Consider the following 27,703-nt stretch of genomic DNA (forward strand, 5'->3'; position numbering starts at 1 on the left):
TTTACATGGACAAAACAAAAAATTTTATTAGCAAACAAGTAAAGATTCATCATCACTGGTATTGTTTTCAGAGAGGGAAGTAGATGACTGTAACATTGGCACTTCCACAGAATGGCAACAAGCTGCATGAACACCCAAAGGCTCCTCCTGGTATGAGTTAGGGCAACATTGGTTTTGTCCATTCGCTTGGATATGAACATTCATAGGGCTGTCTGGATAACCAGACTCCCACTTTTTTAAGGGTAATCTACATGGATCTTCACTCAGTGGATGACTTCCACTTAAACCACTGTCCTCTGGGACAGTCCTCCTGGATACTGACCCTCCATGGATCGTTTCTGTAACACTTTCAGATAAAGGATCTCTGAAAGCCTTTCCTGTATCTGCTTTACTGGGCTGCTTATGCTCCCTGTCAGAGTCAGCACTTAAAGATTTATTGGTGTGTCCAGCCTCAGGCTCTGCAGGTGCTGCTGTGCAAGTGTTCTGCTGGAAGATGCTGGAAGGCGATGGCTCTGTCATTTCAGTCTCTGGCTGCAAGCTGCTACATCCAGCTTCTTGTGGGCCCCTGGCTTGGCCATTTGCCTCTAAGCTAGGTCCTTCTGGGGAAGGGGGGGGACTCCCAGCGGTCCCGTCAGCGCTGCTGATGATTCCATCACCCAGGGTAGTCTGTGAGGTGCGGGCAGGTGTCAGCAGGGGGATCTGTCCTCTCACCCGAGGCCTGTGGAAGAGTCTGCTCCAGAGCCTGCCCAAGCGGCGCCGCGAGGAGCCGCGCCGGGACGAGTGGCGTCTCATCTGCCTCCTCATGGCTGTCCGGATGTTCTGCAGCACAGAAGCCTGCAACACACAGGGAGCAAAACAGCATTTCACACATACTCTAGAGATTTCTAAACCCTCTTCTCCCCACGAATATCTCCACTTTGCCACAATACTCAGACTTGATCCCTGTGCTTTCTTCTTAAATGTGTATTTTCTAACAAACTATTTGAGAACACCAAAGACAGCTCTGCCTGTACCAGAAGACTCTCATAGATTCATAGAATGGTTTGGCTTGCAAGGGACCTTAAAGATCATCTCATTCCAAATTCCCTGCTGTGAACGCCTCCCACTAGGCCAGGCCGGTCAATGCCCCATCCAACCTGGCCTTGAACATTGCCAGGGAAGGGCAGCCACAACTTCTTTTGTGTTCTGTTTCCTTGATGAGTTTCAGCTCTGCTTGTCTGCCCAGGAAGTTAATTTTTCACTGGAGTAACAAACTGCAAGTGCTTTATCACATTAGGAACTGTATCTCAGATGGATACTTCTGACAGGGTACAGGAGTTTTCTGAGTACTCAGCAATGAAACAGAATGACTTAATGGCTTGCCAACATAATTTACCTGTAAATGAAAAACAATCATTTTGTGAAATTAAGAATTTTCCAAAAACCCTGCTAGAGACTTTATTTTCTTATCGTTTCAGGTGCATTTACAGTTTCAGCTTGAAAAGCCCTTTTCTTCTATTTACTTTGTGACCTTTCTCTCTGTCTCTGTTCATTCTGTCTTGATGTACAGCAAAAGTGCTTATCTCACTGCTGTTTTTTCCCCAGCAAATACATTAAATGTGTTCAAAATTACCACAGCAGAACTGTGGCTCTTTAACTCCATGTAACACATACACATTATTATATTATTTCCGTATAATTAGCACAGCCACTGAAATACAGTTCCAGATTGCCTGTATCTAATTTCTAGTAGTTTGGCTGCTGAAGTATTTATTGGCACGTGTCTGCATACTTGTGATGCATTGTACACAGGGAAGTCCTCGACGGGGGGAATAAGTCCTTGTGCAATCAGCTGTCCGTAGGAAGGTGGAGCTTCCCGCCGCACAAACTCTGCCTCCAGTCGCGTCATCTGAGTCTCAAATGCTCTGGGAACAGAACCAGAGAGAAAACAGAAGTAACAGTTTGTCCTGCCCCCTGACACTAATGTATAAAAGCACTGCCAAGGGGCTCATGCTAGGAGTAAAACCACAAGCCTTCCAATAAGCTCCATGAAAATCTTATCAGGATGCAAAAACAAACAAAAGGACTAAGAGTACAGGGTAAAAACACAAATCTATCAAACCAGCAAACTCTCTAGTGCAGACTCAGGTTGGACGCTGTGGCAACTGAAGTTTTTACAACTGGCCAGTAATTGCTGTGCCAGTAAAAGCAGTAACTTGTTCAGCAAGGGCCCAAAGGTTATTTTTGGAAAAGGCATTAAGAACTGGAAACAATCACACAACAGGGGCAGCTTGCAGTTGCAGAGAGGCTTGCCAGTCCTGCTGGAACAGAGGCACTGAAGTTCCCACCTTAGCAGAGCAGCTCATTTGCATGTCCTTAATCACGCAGATTTTACCAGGAGAGAATGTAAAGCACACTGTTTAAAACACAGTGCCAGCAGCATAGCACAGAGCCGGTGCACACGATGAGATGGGAACCAGAAAGTCCCTTATGACTCCCACAAGGCAGAACCCCACTTCTCATAGGCAAAGAAAGGCACACACACACTACACCTAAAATGAGGCATACAGAACCACAGGAAAGGGGCACAGCTCATACCATGGACAACTCCCACTGAGAACAGGCCCCACCATAGCAGGACATCACTTTAAGCAGAACTGAGAACTGGAGTATTTGGGGAAGGGTGAAGGGTTACTCAATTCAGATTCAGTGAAGCCTTCACTGTAGCAGTTCAGCATTCAGTTTTTGGCAGGGGCAAGAGGTTTGTTGCAAGGATATGAGAAGGAAAAGGCAGATTAGGTTAGAAACAGATTCTGCCATACTGCTCAATAAACATGTACTTCTCACAGACCACAGAAGAGCTGATATTTCCACTCACTACTCCCAGGAATCTTCTCTAAGCCTAATGCAGTGACTACTATTTAGCTGTCATCAGGTCCTTGGATTTGATTTCACAGTATTTTGCAAATTCTCTGGTTAAGAATCAACTTTCTTTTCCTTTTAACAAAATGGAAAAAACCACCACAGCTATGAAAACATCAACAAAGCAAGACACTTACCTGTACTCCCCGGTCCTCAGAGAATATAATTTTAATGCACAACCCAGTGCTATCACTAGCAGCAAGCCACACACGAGACTCCCAATCAGAGCAGCTGTGATGACCTTCCTGGGAACAATCACCAGGCAGTTACGTTCATCACTCCCATCCTGGCAGTCTTCTTGGCCATCACAGCGCCAAGTCTCAAAGATGCACAGATTTGTCCCACAATGGAAATTTCCTGGCTGGCAAGTAAAGCAGTTTTTTTCATCTGAGCCATCTGGACAGTTCTTCTGGTTATTACAGCGGTCAAGTATTGAGTAGCAAAGCCCACTGTTTCCTTCACATGGGTATTCATTCTTCTGGCAAGCAGGACAGTTCTCCTCATCCTTGCCATTTGGACAATGCCACCAGCCATCACAATGCTGCTTATCTGTGAAACACTCCTCATCACTTCCACAAGGGTGCTCCCAAGGAAGGCAATAGCCTTTCACCTGATACGTTGCATTGAATCCATGGCCAGTGCTCTTGGAGCGGGCATGGTATGAGACAGTGAGCTGGCCCTTGGACGACTCCACGCTCACGGAATGCCTATTGTTGTGGTGTGAAAACGTCTGCATTAATTTATCACCTCTCTCTCCGATGCCATCATACACCTTCACGTAGTCATTGTAGCCTAACTGCAAATCGAGCTGCAACAGAACATGCCGACTATCCTGTGTGTCCACATACCACGTGCAACGAAGGTCTGACCTGCTGTGGTCAGCACGGAATAAGTCTGGGGAAGCAAAAGATCCATAAAAATTACCCAGCCTTTTGCCACAGGAAAGATCAGGACAATTATCTTCGTCCGAACCATCACCACAGTCTTTAACTGAATTGCATCTCAGCTCGTTCATCAAGCATTTGGTGGAGTGCGCTGCGCTGCACTGAAACATTCCTGAGGGACAGATGCTGGATGGAGGGTCTGTTGGAGGGACAGTGCAATTCTTCTCATCTGAGTTATCACCACACTCATCCATGGAATTACACTTCCAGGTACTGGGAATACACTTCCCATTTGCACAGTGGAATTCATCTGACTGGCACACAGACTGACCTATCTTTCCTGTGAAAGAGGATAAGGAGAAAACAAAATCAGTATCAAAACTTTTGGAACTATCTGATATCGCTTTTCAACATCTTTTCACCATGCATGTTACAAGCTAATTAGTCAGGCCAGTACACTTCAGCAATACAGTTAAAAAGCCACATGCAAATAGTATCAGTGTTACCACCAATACTTTACAGTCATCAACAGCCCAAGATGCTTATCAAAAAAATAGTACTACTGTCTTTCAAGTTTTGCCAGAGGAGTATGAAGTGAAGCCAACGAACCGTAAGATTTTACCTCTAATATAAGAAAGGCGAAATCCCTGAGCCTGGCCTGAGCTTGATGCATCTGAGTGAAAAAATATCCACACGTGGTCCCTTGCAGAGATGAAAGATGGAGGTATGGAAGATCCACACACTTTGTACTCCTCCCTCTTGGAAGATGGGCCAATCATCAACCAGTCTACTGCACACTTCTGAGAGTCTTCCAAATCAAAATTTTTAAAACTGTTAAGAACAGAAGAAAGCACAAGTTACAAAGAAGACATGTATCTGGAACAAAACCTATCAGAGAAAGAACAAATTCTAGTGGCTGACTTTCTGCATCAAGCAGTGCTGACATAAAGGTACCACATTCAAAGATAATGAAACATCTACCTTCTATATACCACCCTGAGTATATAGAAACATAGCACATCCTCTAATTTGGAAAAGCACCCATCTCACCAGCATAAACATCATACCAAAGCAGCTCCAAAAGCTGAAAGAATGAGTCCTCTTTTACTCAGTCCTTAAATAAAACTGCTTCCTAAAATACAGAGATGAGGAAAAGCAAAATTCCAGAACACATTATACAGAAAGCAGATTAATTTCAGCAGTCATTTCCAACTGTAAAAGCTATGAAACTAGGGATGACAGGGTTGACTACTGTCTTGGAAAAAGAACAATAGGAAGCAGTACAAAGGACCCTAAAGGGCTAAGTATGAGAGACAAATCCACTATTTGAGCCATGGATGGGCAAGGAGAGAACAGGGGTGGAAATGGAACCTAAAATCTAACACCATTATCTTTTAATTCAAAGATTAAAATATTCCCTTTCTGGGAGTGCAAATGCAGAGCAAACAAGACTATAACACAGTCAAATTTCTAGCCCTTCTGCTGACACAAGCCAAGTGATTATCCAATAGCAGCTTATCAGGTGCAAAGAGGAGCCCTAACTGTTTGCAGAACACTGAACACAGCTGGATAATATGCCCTAACCTGTGGCTCAAGAACCATATGTGGTGTTTGTTCTCTGATGAAACAGATTGCATTTCTATTCAGCAATCTGCAGTGACAATAGCAGATTGCAGACTGCACAGAAAAGCATACTCATTAGGAAAGGGCACACTGTTCAGAACACTTAGAAACGAATTTTGGTCCTTTTCTATGTAACTCAGCTACACCAAATTAACTTGGTAGAAGTTTGTGCATACTCCATGCAAATATCTAGACAGAATTTTCAGAAAGGCAGAAAAGCTGTTGCAAAATACAGATCTCCTTCCCTAAAGGATTTTTCACAAATATCAATGACAAATTCTTTGAAAAAGATACATGGGAAGATAATTTTCTGATATCAATGTGTATTTACAGAAGGCTGTCAATGCCTGCCAGATCTTGACCTTTGAAGCTGAAAGGGAAAGAACAGCAACCATGTAAACCAGCTAATTAATTTAGGCAGGAGACTCAGCCTACCCACACCTCTAGGTTCTGCCAAACACACTGCCTTAATAACTCTCAAAAAATGTTATCAGCAAGAGCATGAGAAGTAAGAGAACACTGAAAGCGGTAAGTTAAAATGAAAATTAAGAGATGACAAAAAACATATGTGCAAGGACAATCCATCCAGAAATGTCCTTCCTCTTCTAACTCTTCTTCTCCCACCAACCTCTGTGTGTCTTCCCAGCTGTGAAGAAATATTCCTACAGCACTTAGTTCTTTGCTATAAGCAATCTCATCAAGCAAGGAAGTTTTAGATGACTGTGCAGCCAAAATAAAAAGATTTAAGTACTCAGCCATTCAAAGATAAACCAGAGTATTTCTGTTACAGGTGTTCTACATAAAATGTTCTTAATGACCAAGAAGTAAACAGCCACTGCATCATGAAAAGGAATTATCCAAAGCATCAGGGAAGCTATAGGTACTCAAAATTTGTTTGTTACATGAGATGTGAGACAGCATTACTGAGCCACCGCATCAGTTTTGCTCTCTGTAACTCATTTTGGCACCACACATCATGTAGGGTTTCTATCATCTACTTGGAGGATTGTTCATAGGAATTTTTTAATGAAAACTTTTTGACTAAGTGTTAGAAATACCCATCTGCTCAACAACAGAAGTTTTTAAGAAAAGGGAACAGGCACTACATCAAGAAACAGAAACTCAAAACTAGGAAGGGGGGGGTGGGAATGACTAAAAAATTTCTGTTTGTATGTTAGAAACAAGTTCATTTACTACATCTTTTGATGCTTCACTGTTGTAGCTATTTTAGATGCACCATGATGAACCTTAAAGAGGCAAACAAATTGTTCTCCTATCTTACCCAGTTCCCAGCACTCCAACTGGGTCCCACAGCCACTCACTTTCCTCGCTCTGCTGAAAAGAGCTACTTTTGTCTATCAAGTAAATAACTCAGCCATAGCATGGTTACACAACACACACTGCACAACCCAAGGGGAGAATTTGCCTATACAATAAGCTGTCTACAACTTACTTTAAAAAGCACTTCTTTCTAGAAAAAAAAAAAAAAAGAAAAATATTTAATACTTTCAAGATTTATACAAAGGAGGAGTACAGAAAAGTCAGCTACATGCATATACCTTGTTGACAAACTCCTTTGCAGATGACATCAATACCTCTCAAGAGCCTGCATTCATGTACAATTAATATCTTTTACTTGTATCTTGGAAGTCTAGTATTGTACATTGCTAATAAACAGCTTTTTTTGTTTGTGGAAAAGGAATAACTTTTAGATCCAGCTTCCAATGCAGAAGCCCAGGCATACAGAGGATAACTGATTTTCCTCAGTGTCACTTCTGGATCTCAGACAGATTCAGAGCAGAATCCCACACTTCTTCACTAGCAAATCCAAACTTCAGCCACCGAGTACAAGGGTGACAAGGCAAAATAGACTTGCAAAGAAACACTGTGTTTAACAGATTCCTTAAGAACACCAAACCTCTCAGAGATACACAAGCTACTGAAAAAAATGCCTTGGAATTCAAAAAGGGCAATACAGAATATTCACAAGAATAAACTCTGTTATAAAAACAAACATTTAATCCCAAGTGCCTAGAAGTTTCAAACACAATTTCTCTGTGTATGTTCTAGTTCTAATGTGAAATTTTATGTGTAATAGATAAAACAGAAGTTATAAAATTTCTTCTGCTAAGACACAAAGTCAAAGCGATTTTGTTCCCCTTATGCAAATTAATCAACAGATGTATTTTCAACAAACTTTCCTTTGATTAAGACATTGTCACTCTATTTCAGCACCCTTTTAAGTTATATCGCCCCTACTAGAAGCAAATTTTTCCTCATGTATGTTGATGGTGATTTTACACAAGACCAAAAGCATGATACACTCGAACAAGCCCTCACCACAGAAAACACTACCTTCTAAATAAATATGGAAACAATATGGATTCATGTGTTTGCACTTGTAAGTATATAAAATCCGGCTTCACTTCATAATGCATTTGTGACAAGGTTTTGTGTTAGAGGTTTCTGCCATTCTACTCTGACATTAAGTAGCCAACTGATTTATTTTAGCCAAGACTCCTGAATGCTGCACAAAGCCTCTACTGCTTTACTTCTTTCATCATCTCTAATTAGATCTAGAGCTGCTACCCACAAAACATTTATTTATTCAGCTGAGCTTTCTCAAACTGGAATGCAAATTTTTCTATCAAAAGGGTTGAACGAGTATTGGTACACAGTGGAAATACAGGACAAAGACTTGTGCTTGTACTGCTTGTAGGACACTGTACAATCTTTGGAAAAGTACTGAAGTCTGTAGTTACTGATCTTGAGGGAAGTCTCAGACCTTTTGTATCAAAAAACTACATCATTTTGTGTGATTAAAGCAAGAAACAGGAGCCATAGTGAAACAGAGAGTACTCATATATAACTCACGTGTTAAATATGTAAGTCATCCATATCTCATGCAGCACCAGCCAGTACCACAGTATTTTTAAGTATCTTGGGCAGTGAAGCACAGGATTTGAGAAGAAAAGCAAAAGACAGTTCTGCTCAGTCACTAATCCTCTCTAGCAAAGCCCTCTGACAGTTCTGCAGGACTGGAGCAGGGGCCCAGGGGTCCATCCTACCATGCAAGCTGCAGGGCACAGGGTGTTAAACTCCAGCCCTTGCACTCCTCAACTACAGCCTTACCCCCCCTGCAACCCCTGCTCCAGACACCCCCTCCACCCAAGAGCTGCACTTCCAAGCAATGCTCCCCTGCTCTGGCATCTTGGCACATGGTGATAAAGGGAAGGAGAACCTGGCTTTCCTCCAGGTTTTTTTTTCCTCTCCACAACCAGAGCACACAGCCCTAGTTCACAACAGGGCAGGGAGAGGAAAAGGAGTGAAACATTGGTATTTCCAGCACTAGGACTACAATGTAAACAAAAATACAACACCCATCACAGAACATCCTTTAAAATGGCCTGGCCCTCAGGCTGTTCTCACTGCTACCTGTGGACCTCCAAAACAATACAGGAATGTAGAAGGAGACTGGTGTACAAGATCAAAATCACGGGACAAAAATTTGCAGGTTTTGTTTCTCCTGAAAGATGCTATTGTCTCGCTCTTGGAATGTCTCTTCCACATTTTTATACAGAAGTACAACAATAGCCAATTAAACACTGAAAGTATTCAGAATTTGAGGATCAGACCAACTCAATGTGAACTGAGAAATGCAGCACTAAGTCTTGTTTTTACTGAATTCTGCAGAAATCAGTAAACTCATCAGATTCTTTTTCCAGTGCATCATACTGAAATAGAGGTTACCTCCAACAGTGAGCAGACCTCCAGGAGTTTACAGGAAATTACAGTATTAGTCATATATATCAGTTTTTGCCTAGGTGCTCCCACGAAGTAACAGCCTACAATGGTATCTTCCTATTATCTATTTTTACATTGCTGGAAAGTACTTCGTTAAACCAGACTACCACAAACACACATTAATAATCTATATATATGAGAAAAATGTGCTTCCTGCAAAACTAATGCTTAGCAGAGCTTGGTTTTTTTGCCATCTGCACTGAAAGGAACAGTAGCAGCTAGGAAAAAAAAAAAGTACTTCTATAAATAATGTAGGGAATTCTCTACAACCCTTTCAGTAATTTAGGCACGAGGGACTACAGATTAAAGAGAAAGAAAGCTTTCTCAGTAACTGGGAAAGGACAAACATGGGATGCAAAATCTGAATGAAAGCAATTAGTAAATAAATAAAAAAAGTAAATGTCCAATTTGGCCCTCTAAACTCATTTTAAAAACTGGAGAAAAAATATTATGGATAGGTCAGTAAAGCACAGTCCCAAAATAAAACCAACCGACCAATTAAGCAAGAAAAGTTATTTCTATTTGCCAACTTCTCACAGAAAGCGTAGACTGTGAACAACTGATGACTTAATTGGCTCATTAAAAACTTCTGCTTAACCACTGAAGCACAAGGACCTGAAGTCAGGAAAGCTCTCTTCTACTCCCAGCTCCCAAGCACCAGCTAACTGCATAACCTTAGACAAGAGACATTGCCTAGTAGGGGCTATTTCTTCAGAAGCTAAGCAAGTAAATGGCTACTATAAGTTTTTTACAATTACTGTCAAGTTTTGAAACACTCTGAGTTTGGTAAATAGGCTGCAAAGCAGTCCCATTAACTCTTCACACAATTACAGATCAGTACGAGTATATGAACAGACCTCAATTTAATGCAGAAATTGAAACTCAAATGAAATCTGACAATTTCTTTTTTCAAAGCCAGTGTTATGAATCACTGAAGTGAAAGCCAATGCAGGTGATCCCCTCACCTCAATTAGTAAGAGACAGCTTGAGTGGGTCACTAAGTAGATAGCTTTTCAACTCTCATCTTGAATTCTGAATATGGAGAACATTTTACTTGCAGTCCCCTAAATTCCAGTAATAAAATAATAAATTTACACTCCATCCATTAACACCAGGGTTAATTACAACCATCAAGTAACAGCAACTGCTAAACAAAAATTTCTTTCATCTTTTTCTTAGATATGAGGAAGCATAAATCTATCAAGCCTGTACAAAGGCAAATACTGCATATGACATCTTTATATGATCTTAAATGTTTTTTGTAATCCTCTGTGAAAAGAAGCATAAAAATAGAAAAAATGGGTGGAAAAGTCAAGTAGTTTCCAAAACAATAACTAGCAACTGAACACCTGAATTTAGAGACATAACATAGTCCTGAAAAACAGTGGCTACAGACTTGTTTCACAGGTCTCAATGGAACCATTCCATCAGACACACGAACCTGAAAGAAAGTACTGAAATATGCATATATAGAGTGGTATAAGCACAAGGAACATATACTTCCTGTTCATGGGAAAGCTCCCTCAAGGATTTACAGAAAGTAAACTATAAAGCAAAACAAAGGGCATGGAAATGTGAGGATATGAAGAAAATTAATATATACACGAAAGACAGACATAAAGACACAGTTTCTAAAAGGGATGGCCACAGAAGCCAGCATCTTATATACACAGGTAGATCTGGCCACTGCTCTACTGAAAGCTGCTGAAAAAAAGGTTTATAAAAAATAACTACCAAGTGCAAACAGTTTAGAAATAAAAAATATTTTCAATTGCAATTTTATCCCTTAATGACTCCTGCTGTATCTCATTATATATATCTCTTACATAACACTGCTGTCTTGTTGTCAACAAGAATTCAAGATCAAAGGAAGTACATACTTTGTAACACAACACAAAGGAGATGGGCTTTTTTGAAACCTTTCAAAATGCAGATGTTAGCACAAGAACTGTGTTTGATTTTCCTAGGAAAATTTAAAAAGCTACTCTTATGCCCTTGCCAGCACATTGCTAGAATAAGAAGTATATCCAACTGGAAAGCAGAAAACATGTTTGCATTTGAAACCTCCTAGCCTAGACAAGTCAGCTCTTTCTTTCACATCTTTGGCACTGCAAGGGCAACAGCCTTGTAAAGAAATCCTCAGATGCTGTAACATTTTGCATTTCATACACTGGAGTGAGTCATTCCAAGTACATTTATAGTCACAAACATAACACCAGGACAGGAGTCCCTGGGATGTAAACACGTAGTTTCTATTGTTTGCACGTGCAGAGGAGGGCAGGACATGGCTGTGCATTCAGTGACAGAAAACAAACCCATTAAGAAATCTTTCAAGTCATATTGCTGTGCATGCATCTAAATTGTACACACATTATTACCAGTTGCCACACTTCATGTTCCTTTGTTTCTCTAGCCTCTGTTACACTCACACTTGCAGAAGAGAGTCCCAATTCCAACTGGAGCTCTGAGACATTTTCACAGCATAAACTGTAGCATTATTCTCCAGAGTCAAGTCCTGTGTCTCATTTGTATGCTTTCTCAGTTTCCAACAATCTCTGCTTTGAAACAAATTCCCCACGTCCAATGTAATGTAATGGGGTTTAAAAGCGTGTTTCTATTTATGAATTTCAAATGCTGGCAGGTATTTACTTCATTACTTTTGGTGAGAGTTCCTATTTTGAACTATGGATGGTGGAGCCTTCCTATTATTCCATCTGTGGCAGATTTGTTTTCAATTTCTGAGCATCTGCAGTTGAAGAGGTTTTGCAGTCCTTTTAAGCAGCTGAGCAAAGAATGAGCAGATGGTGTCAAACGTAACAGTACTAAAACCCCCCCAAAAAACTTTTCCTAGGTTTTATTTTTTAAGTAAGAAATTCTTGGTTCATGAAGGATCCTACCACTAGCCCAGAGAAATTAGGCACATTCACAGTATGCTCATATTATACCCTAAACATTCTTAACAAGCCATTTGCAGTACATTTTAGTTTTTATTGAATAGCATTTTTCTAGAATAGAGCTGAAATTGTGCCACAAATGCTAACTATTATTTGATTTGTTGGAAATAAATACTAAACAGAAAAGCATGTGTCTTTTGGTAAACAAGTAACAATAAGCAATAATTATCTTCAACTCTCTATTAAACATAGCACCATTTCAAGACAGTAGTGAAAATGCCATTTCTTCTCCAAGAATTTTACATGCCCACTGAAGCCATTCCAGGTTTTATAGCCTTCACCTACTCCTATTTATAAGCAATATAAAGAAGGAAAGGGGGACTATATAATGGGAGTAAATATATTGCTGTTTCCCACTCCCTCAAATGTCAGGGGTATATGAAATCTCACACAGGCACTGTGAAGATAAATACTTTAAAAGACCACAAGTGACTTCTGTAATCACAGATGTCAGAAGTAGCCTAGAGAAACAAGACACAGTGAAGCATTTTTAAATAGAGAGAGGTGCCCAGGCTGGAACCATGTTCCAGTTTAACCAATTTCAGCTTTCCTTGATCATCCAGTGGCTCTGAAGACAGCCTCACATTGGTTATCGGGTAAATGCACATTTTGTTTTGTTTCAGCAAAGCAATCCTTTACCTCCACAAATATCAAACCATACCTAATTGTTATCATATCTCCATGATCTCCTTGGATGTACCAGCTGCAGTTTATGGCTGGAGGATAGTTGGATGGCCAAGAAGGACTATAGATGACTCCCCGTCTCTCTGTGTGCTGTTCCAGTTCTCCACTGCAAGCAGCTGTTAATAAGGGGAGAAAAATAATACTGTTAATGCTTTGCCTAATCAACAATTCATATTAGCTTCAAGAGCTTTCATCGGTTTCTGGAGGCTGCAGACATATCAGAGTCAACAGTTCTATCCTCTTACTCCTTTCTTCCCTGCCCTGTTTTTTAATTAAGACACCCACACCAAGTGTAGGTAAGCATAACCTGCATTTCAATGCAGGACCAATCGATAACCTTGTATGAATCTACCACAGCCTACAATCAATATTACTGCATGGATCTGCCAAGAGGATGTAATACAGAAATCCTTCCTACCAGCCTCCCAAAGCCTAGGTAGGTGCCCAGCAAGTGAAGAAGATCCCTATTAACTGTAAAGTAACTAGCAGCTCATTTTGTTGGAACATGTTCCTAGACATGTTGTTTATTCTCTTAACCACATGAAGAGTTTGTAAGGGTTAAAAAAATACCACCACACACCACACCCCCACCTCTCCCACAAAAAAGTAAACTGCAGTTCAGTTTTCACTGAACATTACTGAAGTACTCTAAATTCCTTCTGAACCCTCACAGATGGGAAAAATTTTCAAGACAGGGAAAGGAGCAAACAAGGCCAAATAAAGCTCAGCATTTTCAAAGCACGTTTAGTTCTTCCTATGGAAAACAGCAGACTACATCAAATACTTATAATTTGTAATTAAGCAATTCAAAAATGAAAATTAAATGTTCCAAGGACAAGTTGAAAAGCTGTTCTGATAGGAAAACGTACTCCAAGCAGACTACAAGAGGGAAAATTCTCTGTAATGCAACAGCTATTCTGAATATTCTCCAAAAATATTATTTAAACTATTTTTATAACAAATTACTATCTAGAGCATGACTTGTGGACTGCAGCTGAACATTTCAGTTTTTGACAGAAGCTTACATTCTTGTAGCTGAAAAATACAGCAAGGGAAAAAAAAAGGTTGCCTTTACCTTGTCACCTCATACACATACGCATTCAAACACACTGCATTATAAATGAGAGATGTACAGTATTGCTTGAAATCCAGCCACACAAGTACACCATTTTCAACTCCCAGTTGGGATCAGATTTAGCTGCACTGGAGGGATGGAAGGAAGGTGTACCAGCACAGCTACTTGGCTGCAGTCAAGTCAGGCGGGCAGGGCTGCCTGCAGAGCTCCTGATTGGGGCTGGGCTGCAGCACATCCCCTCCTGGAAACCTAGGCCTGGCACTATTCTGTTTGTTCACAGGAAGCACTTTTAAAGTGAGAGCCACAGGAATACAAAAAGCATGAGGTGAGTAACTTACCTGAGGCAAAATATAAAAATGCTATTATTTTTACTCTCCAGGTAAGCACTCCGCTGAAATACATGTATATAATTCCTACTAGTTTCAAAGGCCACAAAAACATACCGAATACATAAATACATGAAAACATCTTTTTCCAAACAAGTATTTTGCAGTAATGAAGTTACAACAACAAGAACATTTTTGTTATCACAGTTCTAAAACCAGAGCGGCGCCATGCCAGATGCTGGGAAACACTGAGATGCAGTTGCAATTACAGAATTATAAAAGCAAATATAAGATCCACAGGACTTTTCAACTCCAGTTCTCAGTTTCTTTAGGTCTAGAATTGTGCTCCTCCACATACTTGTTACTGCACCAACATATCACAGTAGTAAAAGAGGACCAAGAGCTAGCAAACACATAAAGGAGCTGGAAAGGCTGCGTTTCCTAACTGCCAGGTTAATAGCACTTCAAAATGGGAAGGAAACAGAATTCACAAGGTGAAAGAACAAATACAGAAGACAGCACTATCCAGAGGCCTCCAGTAACACCTGTGCAAATATTTCTGCTGCCCTTGTACCATATTATGTTCTAGATTAATATTCCTTATTCGTAGTACTTGCAATCAAACAGAGTTAAAGTTACACAAAACTTACTTAGTTTCCATTCTGAGGAAGTCCCACTGACAGGCTGATGGCTTCACCTGAGCACTTCCATTCACACATCCATCAGTGTAGTTAGGGGAGCTATTATTCTTCCAAATACTTATTTCTCAGTTTTAGGAAGTAATTACAAAGACTCTGAGAAATAGTTACTTAAGTATCCCAGCTTTTTTGAAGTATTATCACTACATATTTTTCTTTTGGAATAACGTAGTTTCCTAATGTAGAGGATCTGCTGTAACATCACATTTCAGGTCTTCAGTAAGAAATGCTTTTTCTTACTAACACTGAACATCTGATATAAATGTGAGGCAAGAAAAAACCAAGCAAATGAAAAGATTCTTCCTTTCAACAGAAGAATTGTAGCTCTGCAAATCTAAGGACATAGTGAGGAATGGGCTGCACTGATGCTATACTGTCATTTTTGGTAGTTCATCTGACAATGGCTATTATTGCCAGTACTTTACCATGGCCTTATCCCCTCTGACACATATCAAGCTTTTCAGACTTGTCCTACTCAAAATCAAAAGGACAATTGCTTAGCTCTTGCAAAGGGTCCTGATTTGAATGGACCACAAATCTGAATTAATATCTGTTTTGGTATCAGACAATTTAAAGGAGAAGCCTCTGGATCTAGCTATCTCCCTCAGCGGTCCAAGTAAGTAATGAATGTAAGTAGATTAAGTGGAAAAATAACCCTTTACTAACAAGCATAACAGCAACAATCAGAGACTGTGGATGTGACAGTTTAATCGGAGAGAGAAAAACAGATAACTTTCCCAGGCATTGTCTGGGGAAGTTATGGGAATCTCAGGGAAAAGAATTAAAACAATTCTTATGTCAAGCCTGTACACTTGGTGTTTGTGAACATGTGGAATGTTGTACATCATGTTTATGGACAAGAAGGTGCTGTTCCTAATTAAACCAATTGTGTGAGGGGTGTTGTTTGAGAACCAATCAGGTTCTGGGTGAACAATCCTGCCTATAAATATCTGAGGTTCCAAGTAAAGTTTCACTTCATGCCTCCTGAGTCTTAGAGTCAATGTCGTTGCTTCTCACTGTTCCTAATCACACGACGACAAAAAACCAACAGCAAAAAAACAACTAAATACAAAACTGCTCAACCCTCTGGACTCCCCAAAACAAAAAGAGACCCCAAACAAAAGTTGCCAGGCACAACCCCCAAGGTGGTGTCCTGTATTTCAAGCATGGTGGTCAAAGGACAAAGGGGGAAGTGGTGTCAGTCTTCTCTCGCCCGCCTCCACTCCGTTCTCCTATCTCTCCCTTGGCTTATCTCCTGTCGGCTGGAGCCCTGACTGAAGTTCTTTGCATTCAGGGGGCTGTAAGCTCACGGAGGGAACTTATCTTGCTAGAGGCGGCTGGGTGCGGCCAGACGGCGGCTGGCACCGGAGCAGGCGGCTGGCACCCTGCTCTCCCGGCGCGGCGTCCGCAGCTCCCGAAACCGGGGACAGGCCGAGCCTAGGGCTGCTCGCTGCTGCTCCCTCTCGGCACGGGACCTCCGAATTCCCGAACACCAGAGGAGGAAACACCGAGCCTGGGGCTATAAACGGCCTCGCTGGAGCTTCCCTTATCTCCGTTATCTCCGAGCCCGCCACCGCGAGGGGCAGAGAGGCTGCTCGGGCGGCTTTTGAACTACACGTGTGCCAAAGCAAACTCACACACAGCACCCACAGACAGGCACACACAGCACCCACAGACACACACACAGCACCCACAGACACACAGACAGGCACACACAGCACCCACAGACAGGCACACACAGCACCCACAGACACACAGAGTGGCACACACAGCACCCACAGACACACACACAGCACCCACAGACACACAGAGTAGCACACACAACACCCACAGACAGGCACAAACAGCAGCCACAGACACACAGACAGGCACACACAGCACCCACAGACAGGCACACAGCACCCACAGACAGGCACACACAGCACCCACAGACACACACACAGCACCCACAGACACACAGACAGGCACACACAGCACCCACAGACACACAGAGTGGCACACACAGCACCCACAGACAGGCACACACAGACACACAGACACACACACAGCACCCACAGACACACAGAGTGGCACACACAGCACCCACAGACACACAGACAGGCACACAGCACCCACAGACAGGCACACACAGCACCCACAGACACACAGAGTAGCACACACAACACCCACAGACAGGCACAAACAGCAGCCACAGACACACAGACAGGCACACACAGCACCCACAGACAGGCACACAGCACCCACAGACAGGCACACACAGCACCCACAGACACGCAGAGTGGCACACACAGCACCCACAGACAGGCACAAACAGCAGCCACAGACACACAGAGTGGCACACACAGCACCCACAGACACACAGAGTGGCACACAGCACCCACAGACAGGCACACAGACAGCACCCACAGACACAGAGTGGCACACACAGCACCCACAGACAGGCACACACAGCACCCACAGACACACAGAGTGGCACACACAGCACCCACAGACAGGCACACACAGCACCCACAGACACACACACAGCACCCACAGACACACAGAGTGGCACACACAGCACCCACAGACAGGCACACACAGCACCCACAGACACACACACAGCACCCACAGACACACAGACAGGCACACACAGCACCCACAGACAGGCACACACAGCACCCACAGACACACAGAGTGGCACACACAGCACCCACAGACACACAGACAGGCACACACAGCACCCACAGACAGGCACACACAGCACCCACAGACACACAGAGTGGCACACACAGCAGCCACAGACACACAGACAGGCACACACAGCACCCACAGACACACACACAGCACCCACAGACACACAGAGTGGCACACACAGCACCCACAGACACACACACACAGCACTCAGACACACAACACACAGACTCACACACAACACACCACTCACAGACACACACACCACTCACAGACACACACACCACTCCCAGCCATGGAACCTCAGAGATACAGGAATTATTTTTGGGCACAGATGATTATGGGGTACACCATCATTACAAATAACACCAAGACAGTATTGCCAAAACTTAATTACAGTGTTTTAACTATATGCCCACGGTCCCCTAAACCTGTCGGAGCAACATGGGGACACACACATACACACCTCCCAAAACTACTGTAGTGTTTACCCGAACCTCACTTAATTGCCACATGTTTTTGATGCCTTTTTCCCCACCAACGCTCATCACTACACGCCTCGAACATCAATCGACCTCCTCCTTAAAGCAGTCGCCTGCCCCTCCCCTTCTTGGGCACTGACTGCTGCAAGGAAGAAAAGGTGAAGTACCCCAGCACAGGTTTCAGCAGCTCTTTTTTCACACACACAAATTTTGAAAGAAATACCTTTACTAAGCACAGCCTTCAGTGTTGAAAACAAAATGGTAAAACCACACAAGGGCAGAATTTTATGCTGTTGGGGCTTCAATATTAATAAAAGGGTCCCAATTCCCTCCTCAGCTCCTGGCCATGAAGTCTGCAAAATCACACACATGCCTAGGTACTGTGTTAGTAAGTACTTACAGCTTCAGTGTGACACTGTGATTCCTTAAGGAAAATAAACAAAAGCCTGTTCAAACTGCCAAAACATCTAAAGGAAAGGGAAGTTCCTAAATAGAAAGGTACAGTCCTGGATTCTGAAGACCTTATCATCAGTGACAACACAAAAGAATAGCAGTGATATAACACTTTTTCAACAATTCTACAGCCTTTCTGCACAAACCTAGATGAAAGTGAAATCTGAATTCACTAAAAACTAAAAATGCTTAAATTTCCCACATTTAGCATTACTGAAGAAACAAAAATACCAATTTCTGGATTGGCCAACCAACCCACCAAAAATCTGAGATGGTGCTTTTAAGAAAAGATAAATTATAAAGACAGACAATAATAAATTTCTTCCATAGTTTAAAAAAAAAACACCCTAAACAACAACAACAAAAAAACCAAACAAGCAAAGAGAAGGAAAACCCCAAACTTTAAACAAATGCCAGAAGAGATTTGAGTTCAGAGACTTTCTGTCAAGAGCACATAAATCTTAATGAGGCTTTCTGTAAGAATCAAATGGATTTTTTCTATTGTAAACAGCAGGAGATTCCCTCTGCCAGATAAGTATGCCACAAATACGTGCAATGACGTTTCCAAAAACTTTACATTAATAATATTACTCTTATTTTTGCAAGAGCAACTGTAATAAAACAGACATTAAGCTTCACAAAAGGATGGCACTGAGGGTACTATGCTGTGGTGGAATCAATTTTCAGACAATCCCAGACAAAAATAAATCCTGCAGCTTCACATTCTTCTGCACCAGGGCCTGTCCCAGTCACAAGGAACACATCCCCACCATCTGCTCCAGGATAAAAGATGTTTTGCACTTGCCACAAGGAACTTCCTCTCAAAACCAAGTGCTTGGCAATACACATTTCCTCAAGTAGCTCTCTCGGAGTCGGCAGGAAACTCTCCCCAAGTTCTCACAATGCTCCCTCAAGGAGGGCTTACACACATGGTTTAATGCAGATCCCTTGTGCCTGTGGAAAAAGAAGACTCAAGGCTCCCCTTTGCTTTGCTCAGTCTCCAGCTGGCTTTTTCTGCCCCTGATCAGAGCCAGTGAAGGCAGAGTCCAAGGGTTCCACCTACAGATGTGACAAAATCTGAGCTCACGCTGCTTGATCAACAGGCCAACCTAGCTTTCTGTGAGCAATGACCTTTGTTGATCATTTTTATCCCAAGCTCCAGTTACACCACCAGAAGACAAGGTAACTCAAAACTGTATGAAGACAAGAAAACATGAAGGCTACAATACTTTGAGGTTTCCTATTTCTAGTGAAAAAAATAAGTGTTAAAAAGCAGCAGAGCCAACTGGAAGCACTTCTACATATTTTAGGCTGGGGCAGTATCACCAGTCTAAGTAATTGTGTAATTACTTAATTTGCACTCTGTAAACGCATGCATCATACACAAAACAGATGCCAAACTCCATCAAAAGCTAAAGAACCATCCAGGCAGAACATACTAAGACATAAGTGACACTCTGTACTTTTTCCAATGAAAGAATGGAATATACTGTGCTGCAAACAACACATCTCCTGCATGGTTTATCCACACTTTCTCTAAGCTTAATTTAAGCAGGTTACCTAATCATAAAATTACTACTTTCTCCTGATTTAAACCTTCTCTGAACCCCCAATTTTAACTTGAACACTCAAGCTCCAACATTATTTGATCTACAGTCCTAGAATTATTTTTCTGTTTTCCAATATCCTTTCCTCCCATCTCTCTTATTTGCCATTTTCAGTTTTAATATAAGTTGCAGACTCTCTGGGATCTACACATATGACGGTAGATTGACAGTCACAAGAGGGTCCTTATCACTAAGAGGACCCTGACTGCAATATTCCCATGTCAGTAAGTCACAGCACTGCTAGAGAGAAGGAAATTACACTAAGTGCTGTGATTCTGCTTGGGTTTCCACACTGACATTCATGAGACATTTTCCATACTCTTGTTTTAGCTTCTTCAGGAATGAGCCAGTCTCCCTGACTTGGTGCTCCCAGGCACACTTCCTAAACACAGAGTTTTCTCCTAAACATACCCAGCACTACGATCTTAGCCTCAAGCTTACGATTTTATCTATCACAATGACAATGATGCACTCTATAATCCTGTTGTGGTTTAAGCGCAAATGAAAATAAGCCCCACACAGCCACTCCCACCCCCCAACCCCCTCAGGTGAGAGAGATGAAATGCAGATTAGGGGTTGAGATAACAATTTACTGTTACTGGAACAATTTACAATTTAACAGCAACCGGATAAGAAAACAACCAGTGACAGCAGCACCACCAGTGACAGCGGCTGTGGCAGAGGGCGATGCCCCAGCGCGCTCGGAGCCCGGCACAGGGCCAGGAGTGACCGAACAACAGCAAAACAACAACACAACAAAAAACCACAACATCAACAAAAAAAACCAAACAAGCAAAGAAAAAGAACAGCGGCGCGGCCTCCGCTCCCACCTTGGCCTTTTCCCAACTGCCGGGCCCACACGGGGACAGCCCGGGCACGGGGACAGCCACCATGGCCTGGGGACAGCCACCCTAGCCTTGGGGACAGCCACCCTGGCCTTGGGGACAGCCACCCGGGCCTGGGGACAGCCACCCTAGCCTTGGGGACAGCCACCCGGGCCTTGGGGACAGCCACCCGGGCCTGGGGACAGCCACCCTGGCCTTGGGGACAGCAGGACAATGATCCCTGGCCTTGGGGACAGCCACCCTGGCCTTGGGGACAGCAGGACAGTGATCCCTGGCCTTGGGGACAGCGGGACAGTGATCCCTGGCCTTGGGGACAGCCACCCTGGCCTTGGGGACAGCAGGACAGTGATCCCTGGCCTTGGGGACAGCCACCCTGGCCTTGGGGACAGCAGGACAGTGATCCCTGGCCTTGGGGACAGGCAGCCTGGCCTTGGGGACAGCGGGACAGTGATCCCTGGCCTTGGGGACAGCGGGACAGTGATCCCTGGCCTTGGGGACAGGCAGCCTGGCCTTGGGGACAGCGAGACAGTGATCCCTGACCTTGGGGACAGCCACCCTGGCCTTGGGGACCGCGATCCCTGGCCTTGGGGACAGGCAGCCTGGCCTTGGGGACAGCAGGACAGTGATCCCTGGCCTTGGGGACAGGCAGCCTGGCCTTGGGGACAGCGGGACAGTGATCCCTGGCCTTGGGGACAGCCACCCTGGCCTTGGCTGGCACGGGGACAGTAAGGCAGAGATCCCTGGCCTTGGCTGGCACCACGACAAAGCCCAGGAAGACTTAAAAGTACTGAACTTCCTAAGATGTCATTGTTAGTCTGTCTTAAACAAACGTCATTTAAAAAGTCACTCTTTCATTAGAACATCTCTCTGTATGGGGAAGAAACAGTAACAGCTCAAATGAACAGTAAATACAGGTTAGAAAAGTATGTCTTACCTAATGAGGTAACAGCACTTTCTATCTTCCCAGTCAGGAAGAGATTCACTGTGTAAAGACAGAAAAACAATGTTCAGACAAATTCTAGCAGTACAGGGTGGTGCAAATTCTAGCGGTACAGTCAATAGTTAACCATTCCTAGGTGTTTGCTGGGGTGTTAGCAAAAATGCATTGCAGCTTCCCAACAAGAACTTTGCTTATCTGCACAGGCAAGTCATGTAATCAACTATTATCCTTCACTGTAGCTAAAACAAGTCAATACACAATGTAAGTTTAGTATCTCTGAAACATGCTACCAAAAGAAACAACTGCCAATCTATTTTAAATTATCTTCCATAGAATTAATTTTAACTGCGGAACACAGAAGAACAATCACACTAAAAGGCGATTATTATCCTTAAATACTTTTCTGAATAAAGCAAAGTTTGTTCCTCCCAGGTAAATGTCACCTTGAAAATCAGCTGCTAAAGCTAACATGATTGCCTTGACTAAGCAAAAGCAATGAAGTTTTCAACAAGGTCCACTAATACAATCAAAACAGGATGAGGCAGTACTTGCAATACATATCTGACTTGCAAATTAAGTTCCAAAAGACTCTTCACTTTCTCAAAAGTCTTCTCTCACAGTGTATACCATTAAAGTGATCTGGAAAGAGTAGTTATTGCCAAAGAAAATTTGTCCTGTGTCATTGTTGCTCCAGAAGTCAGCATCAACACATAGTTCCCTATTAGTTTCCCCACATATTCTTTCAAAATTACAGTGTCCCACTGACTGCTCTCATTTCAACAGTAATCTGTAATCTACAAAGATGGCCTATTAATAGAATGACAAATGCTTTAAAAAATTTAAAAGGTTTAAAATGTTACAAAAAACTTAATTTACAACATCTGAGCCCAAGCACTCACTTTGGCTTTATTTTGCATATGTTAAATCCTAAATCTTTTAATAGGTAATCTCTTGGCACGAATTTAGTTAAAAACATCATTTAAAAATCAACAATAGGAGAAGAGAGGAAGAGAAACCGTCCCTGTTCCCAACAGTCACGTAGGAAGCAGCTGACAATTAATACTATTTATGGCTCAGAGTGTGGGCCCCCATTGTCTTCTACACTGTCTAAACACATCCCAAAACAATGACCCTTGCCCTGACTACCTTCTGTTATAACTTAAACCAGCACAAGAGGTACAAAAAGTACTAAAGGGGTGGAAATAAAAAACAGACCCTTAGCTTTCCAGCTCAGGCCCAGTCATGGTTTTCAGTCACCACACTGCAGCAGCCCAGGTGCCTACAGCTGTCCCTCCATGACTTGTATCTGGCTATCCACAGTTTGAATATTCTCCTTTTGGGAGGACTGCTACAGGCCTCAGGCTGAGGCCAGGCCCTGCAAAACAGAGAGAAAACTGCTCCTGGGGTCACTCCTCACAGACTTCAGGGCTCTACCTCAGGGCAGTGACTTCCCCCTCCTTCTAGGCAGTCTTGGGACTGACTTCTTACGAATACACAAAACCAGGAGGGCAACTAAATGGCACTGTATGTAATGCTACAGGTTGAGGAGAAACACACCTGAGCCGTAGATTGGTATTAATAAGCATTATTATGATGTTCAAAGGACCCTAACAGCACTGATTTTATTACATAATTAGCTACCATTAGTAACATTTCTTATATGATAATAACAATGTGCCACGTAATTATTTGTCCTTTCACAGTGCTAGTTTGTTCTGTTAGGTGAGTAAGAGTACCTAGGAGCAAAAATACTATCCTGTACCAGGAAACAACACAGCCCTGTTAACTCTGGCAAAGCAGCACATCCGTTTGTGACAAACTCTGGGTCACAGCAGTAACAGCAACACAACATTTCCTCATCCAATATTAAAGTGCCACTATCTGTAACCATAGTAATATAGTCCTAAAGACTGAGATGAAATTAATCCATGATTATGTCACAAATTTATATTCATGAGAAGTAAAATACTAGGTTTTGCTCCGAAGAAAGTACATGAATATACTCTGCATGACTAGTATCAGCACAACTGAAAGCACTCTGTGAGGATACACTGTATGGATGAGTCTGGGTCTGTACTACCATTGTAATCTTTATGTTTCCTACCCGAACACTCCCAACTGCCCTAAGAGAAACAAGCTCTGAAGCAGAGGTTCCCTCACACAGCTTGTAAGAGGCCCCTATTCCCTTTAAATGGAAATAAGTAGGATAAAGACAAGGGGCATAATAGAGTGGAATTAGCCAACTCAGAGCCACATTACTGAGGACTCTTAAACAGAGAGCCCTAGTTTACTACCACAAATGCAGTTATAGGCAGCCTTGCACACCACACCTGGCAGATACCTACAAAAAAGAACCCCCAAAAATACTAATTTATTTCTGAAAAAAACTTTTACTGGCTGCAGCTGCAAGTTCTTCACTCTCATTTTCAAACCCTTTTATACCAAGAAGTCAGCAAAAATAGTTCTTTAAAATAAAATCTATGTCTCACAGCAGATATTTTCCCAAGCAACTGAATAAGCTTACGGTTTCCAATACCCATTTTGCTCACTCAAGACCATCAAATCAAACCACAAGAGCACTGTTAAACCAGCACCTAGCTCTCAAAACTGTCAGAGGCCCATAAGAAAGAACAGCCATTCCCTGCTGATTTTCTTATCTCTTGTCAAAATAAAAACAGGTGACAGACAAGAGTATTTGGAAGTTTCCTAGATGCCCTTTTTCTTAACTGTTGAGCAGTTATGGGAAAGCCAGAAAAAAATCCCTAAAGCGGTTCAGTTGGTTTGAACTCCATGTAGGAAACTTACTGTGCCATTCATCTGGATTGCTAAATAATTCTCAGGGAGAGGTTTTCAGCTTAGAAAGTGGCTATTTGGATCAAAAGGGAAATTTACATCTTGGCACCTCCAAACCAAATGACAGCTACCAGGCTTCCCCCACAGCCAGAAGGAGAGACACCAGCTTTACTGAGTCCTTCTTATTTGATAACTTTCTATGTCCTCCAGAATTTCTCAGGAATGATAAACAAAATGGCTTCACAAAAGAACAGTTGAAACAAACCCAATTCCAGTCTTTGGAGCAGCAGTTTACAGATGAGGTCACACAGCAATGGTCAGTGGCAGTGCATTGATACAGACACCAAACACCCACACACAGGCCATGGGAAAACAAGGAAAGAATGGCAAGAAGCAAGAACCAAAAACAAGGATGAAAGGAAAGGACAGACAAGCAGGAAGTAAAATACAAAAATAGTTAAGTAGCAGCATTATATTCTTATGGGTTCACTGAAGCAAAATACCTTACAAGCTTCCCACCTCTCATGTTTCTCAACTTCCACTACTGTCAGTTGTGCAAGGAATAGGAATAAAACATTCCAGCTGAAAAGAAGAGCCAGACAGTGAAATTCTAGAAGTCATAGAAAGCAGAAATCTACTAAACTTTCAGCCTGACATCACCCACACCTAAACACAAGAAGTGTTCTCACTTCAGCTCTGGAGTTTACATAACCTTTTATTACCTCATTAGTCATTTTAACAATAACCATGCTATTTATGTCAACTAATAAAAGGTTTAACAAAGGTCTGACTGGGCCACAAAAAAAAAAGCCTAAACAAAATTTAAAAAACCCAAAACACCCCCCAAGAAACAATAAGAAATTCAAAGATACAGGGAAAATATGTATCTTTCTCTAACTTTAAATAAGCAGTGTAGCAGATATTATCCTCATGCTGTGCACATCTCTGAAATCCCGTTAAGACTCTCTAAAAAAGAAGAGTTGTACGACCTGGATGTTCAAACTGTTTTGTAGTTTAGCTAGCTTTTTACATTGTACTTACGTTAATTAAAATAGATACATTTGAAATAACCACAGCAACCTTTAAAGTTCAACTTCCTAGATTTTTCTAGGTAAGCACTGATGTTAAAGGAAGCACTTTTAAAAAAACAAGCAGTCTGTTTTACAGAACCACCAGTCTGGCCACAAGATATCCCTTTCTGATCGTTTGCATAACGAATAGTAACTGTCACTTGGGATTATTAAAAATTAACTCTAATCCACTTCATTAGCAAAGAGCTGTGGGTTAAAGCATTCTGGATCAAGGAGCTGTGACAGTTTACCAAGTGAGTGTCTGGAGGGTTCAGTGCAGCCCCAGCAGTGCTCAGCTGCTCCTGACTACGCTGCCCCACCAGAATCCTCTGGCAGGGCGCAGGAACGGAGCAGTCAGCTCCAGCAGCTCCTAACTTCACGTGCCCCTGTAACAGACGCGGGGCCTGTCGTTCGCTCCTTCTAGTCACAGCCAGGCGCCAACGCTTCTAACAAAAACCATCTCCCCTGACTGAACGGGCTGACAGACTGGAAACCAGTAATACGCTTCATCACGTTGCCATAAATTAACACCTGCTGAGAAGCAGAGCGGAAAGCAACGGCTTCAAGCAGAAGGGAGGGAAGGGAGCAGAATATGGCAGAGGCACGGAGGGAGAGAAAAGGTTTCTTCCCGCTGCCACTCAGGAGAAGGGCCGGGCAGGCGCGCAGCGGGGCCAAGCGCCGGGCAGTCCCCAGCCGAGCCCCGGCGCCGCTGCCCGCACCGCACTCCGCACAAGCTCACGGCCCACGGAAGAACCTGCGACGCCTCCCAAACTTTTTTTTTTTTTCAATGCTGTGCGAGGTTATGGCAGCGCTTCCAGAGCCAAGGGCAAGGCGATGGATCTGTGCCGCTGGATCTGGCAGCGCTCCGCGCGACCCCAACACCGCCGGGCAGCGGCCGGGCATGGCAGCCCGAGCGGGAGCCCGAGCGAGCCGTGGCCGCGCCGGCCCTCGCCCCCCTTCGTTCAGAAGCGGGGTGACGGGAGGGGGCTCCGCCGGCACGGTTCGGTGTGATGCAGCCTCGTCCCATCCCGCGCCCCCCGCCCGCGGTCGCTTCCCGTAAGGGAGGAGGGGGCCCAGCAGTCCCCAGAGCCGATGCCGTGCCCGGACGTGCCCCGCCGCCAGGGAGCGGCCGGGCCGCACTCACCCAGGCAGATGGCAGTGAGCGGCGCCAGCGCGCCCTGACGGAGCTCCGCGGCCGCTGCCTTCTCCATGGCGGGTCGCTGTCGCCTGCCCTTCAGCGCGGGGGAACCGCGGCGGCTCCGCACCCGCCGAGCCGCTAACGCCGAGCCGCAGGAGTCGGCGGCGCCGCCGGCCCGCGGTGCCCCTGCCCGCCGGGGAGCCGGGAGTGGAGCGGGCGCCGGCCGCGGCGGCGGCCCCATGGCCGGCCCGCGCTCCCGCTCCGGGGCAGGTGGCAGAGAACAGACCGCAGCGCCGCCGCCGCTGCCCCACGTGACAGGCCCGCCGAGCAGCTGCGGCGGCCGGGCCAGACAGCGAGGGGAGCGCAGCGCCGCCCCGCTCCGCTCCGCGCACACCTGGGGGGCCGCTGCCAACGGCCGGGCGGCGCGGGCGGAGCGCGGCCGGGGGCGGAAGGGACGGCGAGGGCCGAGCCCGCCCGCGCAGCGCCGGCCGCCGCGCTTCCTGTCAGGCACGGGTCTCCCCGCTCTCGCCGCGCCCCCGCGCCCGCGGCCATGGCGCAGCCAGCCCGCGGGCCGGGCCGGGCCAGGCGCGGCGCCCCGCGGGGGCCGCCCCTGTGCCGGGCGGGTGCGCGGAGCCGCGGGCCCATGCCGGGAGGCCGCGCCCAGCGCCGCCGCCGGCCCCCCAGCCGGGAGCTGCCTCGGCCCAGCGGGTCACCCGGATGCCTTTTCCCGGCAGTTTCCTCCGGAGCTACGCTGAG

General features: G+C 44.2%; 1 protein-coding gene across 3 annotated transcripts; it reads right to left on the minus strand.

The window, feature by feature from the left end:
- LRP3 (LDL receptor related protein 3) lies at positions 1-27,366 on the minus strand. Of its 3 annotated transcripts, none has more exons than XM_053952638.1 (7): positions 26,954-27,341; positions 21,941-21,988; positions 12,828-12,966; positions 4,408-4,616; positions 3,039-4,125; positions 1,772-1,904; positions 1-834 (listed from the first exon to the last, which is right to left on the minus strand). In XM_053952638.1, exons 1-7 carry the CDS (start codon positions 27,186-27,188, stop codon positions 28-30), a joined length of 2,658 nt encoding a protein of 885 aa, XP_053808613.1. In that variant the 5' UTR covers positions 27,189-27,341; the 3' UTR covers positions 1-27. The 3 variants fall into 3 exon arrangements, with proteins under 3 accessions (XP_053808613.1, XP_053808615.1, XP_053808614.1); XM_053952640.1 differs by lacking the exon at positions 26,954-27,341 and adding an exon at positions 25,259-25,321; XM_053952639.1 differs by lacking the exon at positions 21,941-21,988 and having other exon boundaries at positions 26,954-27,366.
- Between the last annotated feature and the right edge of the window lie 337 nt (positions 27,367-27,703).

The sequence above is a fragment of the Vidua chalybeata genome, chromosome 11 (genome assembly GCF_026979565.1).
Source record: "Vidua chalybeata isolate OUT-0048 chromosome 11, bVidCha1 merged haplotype, whole genome shotgun sequence".
NCBI lineage: Eukaryota > Metazoa > Chordata > Aves > Passeriformes > Viduidae > Vidua > Vidua chalybeata.

Bases quoted from the DNA above. Each gene is read 5' to 3' on its own strand.
- LRP3 (XM_053952638.1), bottom strand. From the start codon at position 27,188: ATGGGGCCGCCGCCGCGGCCGGCGCCCGCTCCACTCCCGGCTCCCCGG. The intron at 12,967-21,940 runs GTAAGACATACT...CCTTATTAACAG, and splicing joins AAGTGCTGTTACCTCATTAG to CTGCTTGCAGTGGAGAACTG. The intron at 1,905-3,038 runs GTAAGTGTCTTG...TTCTGTTCCCAG, and splicing joins CTGAGGACCGGGGAGTACAG to AGCATTTGAGACTCAGATGA.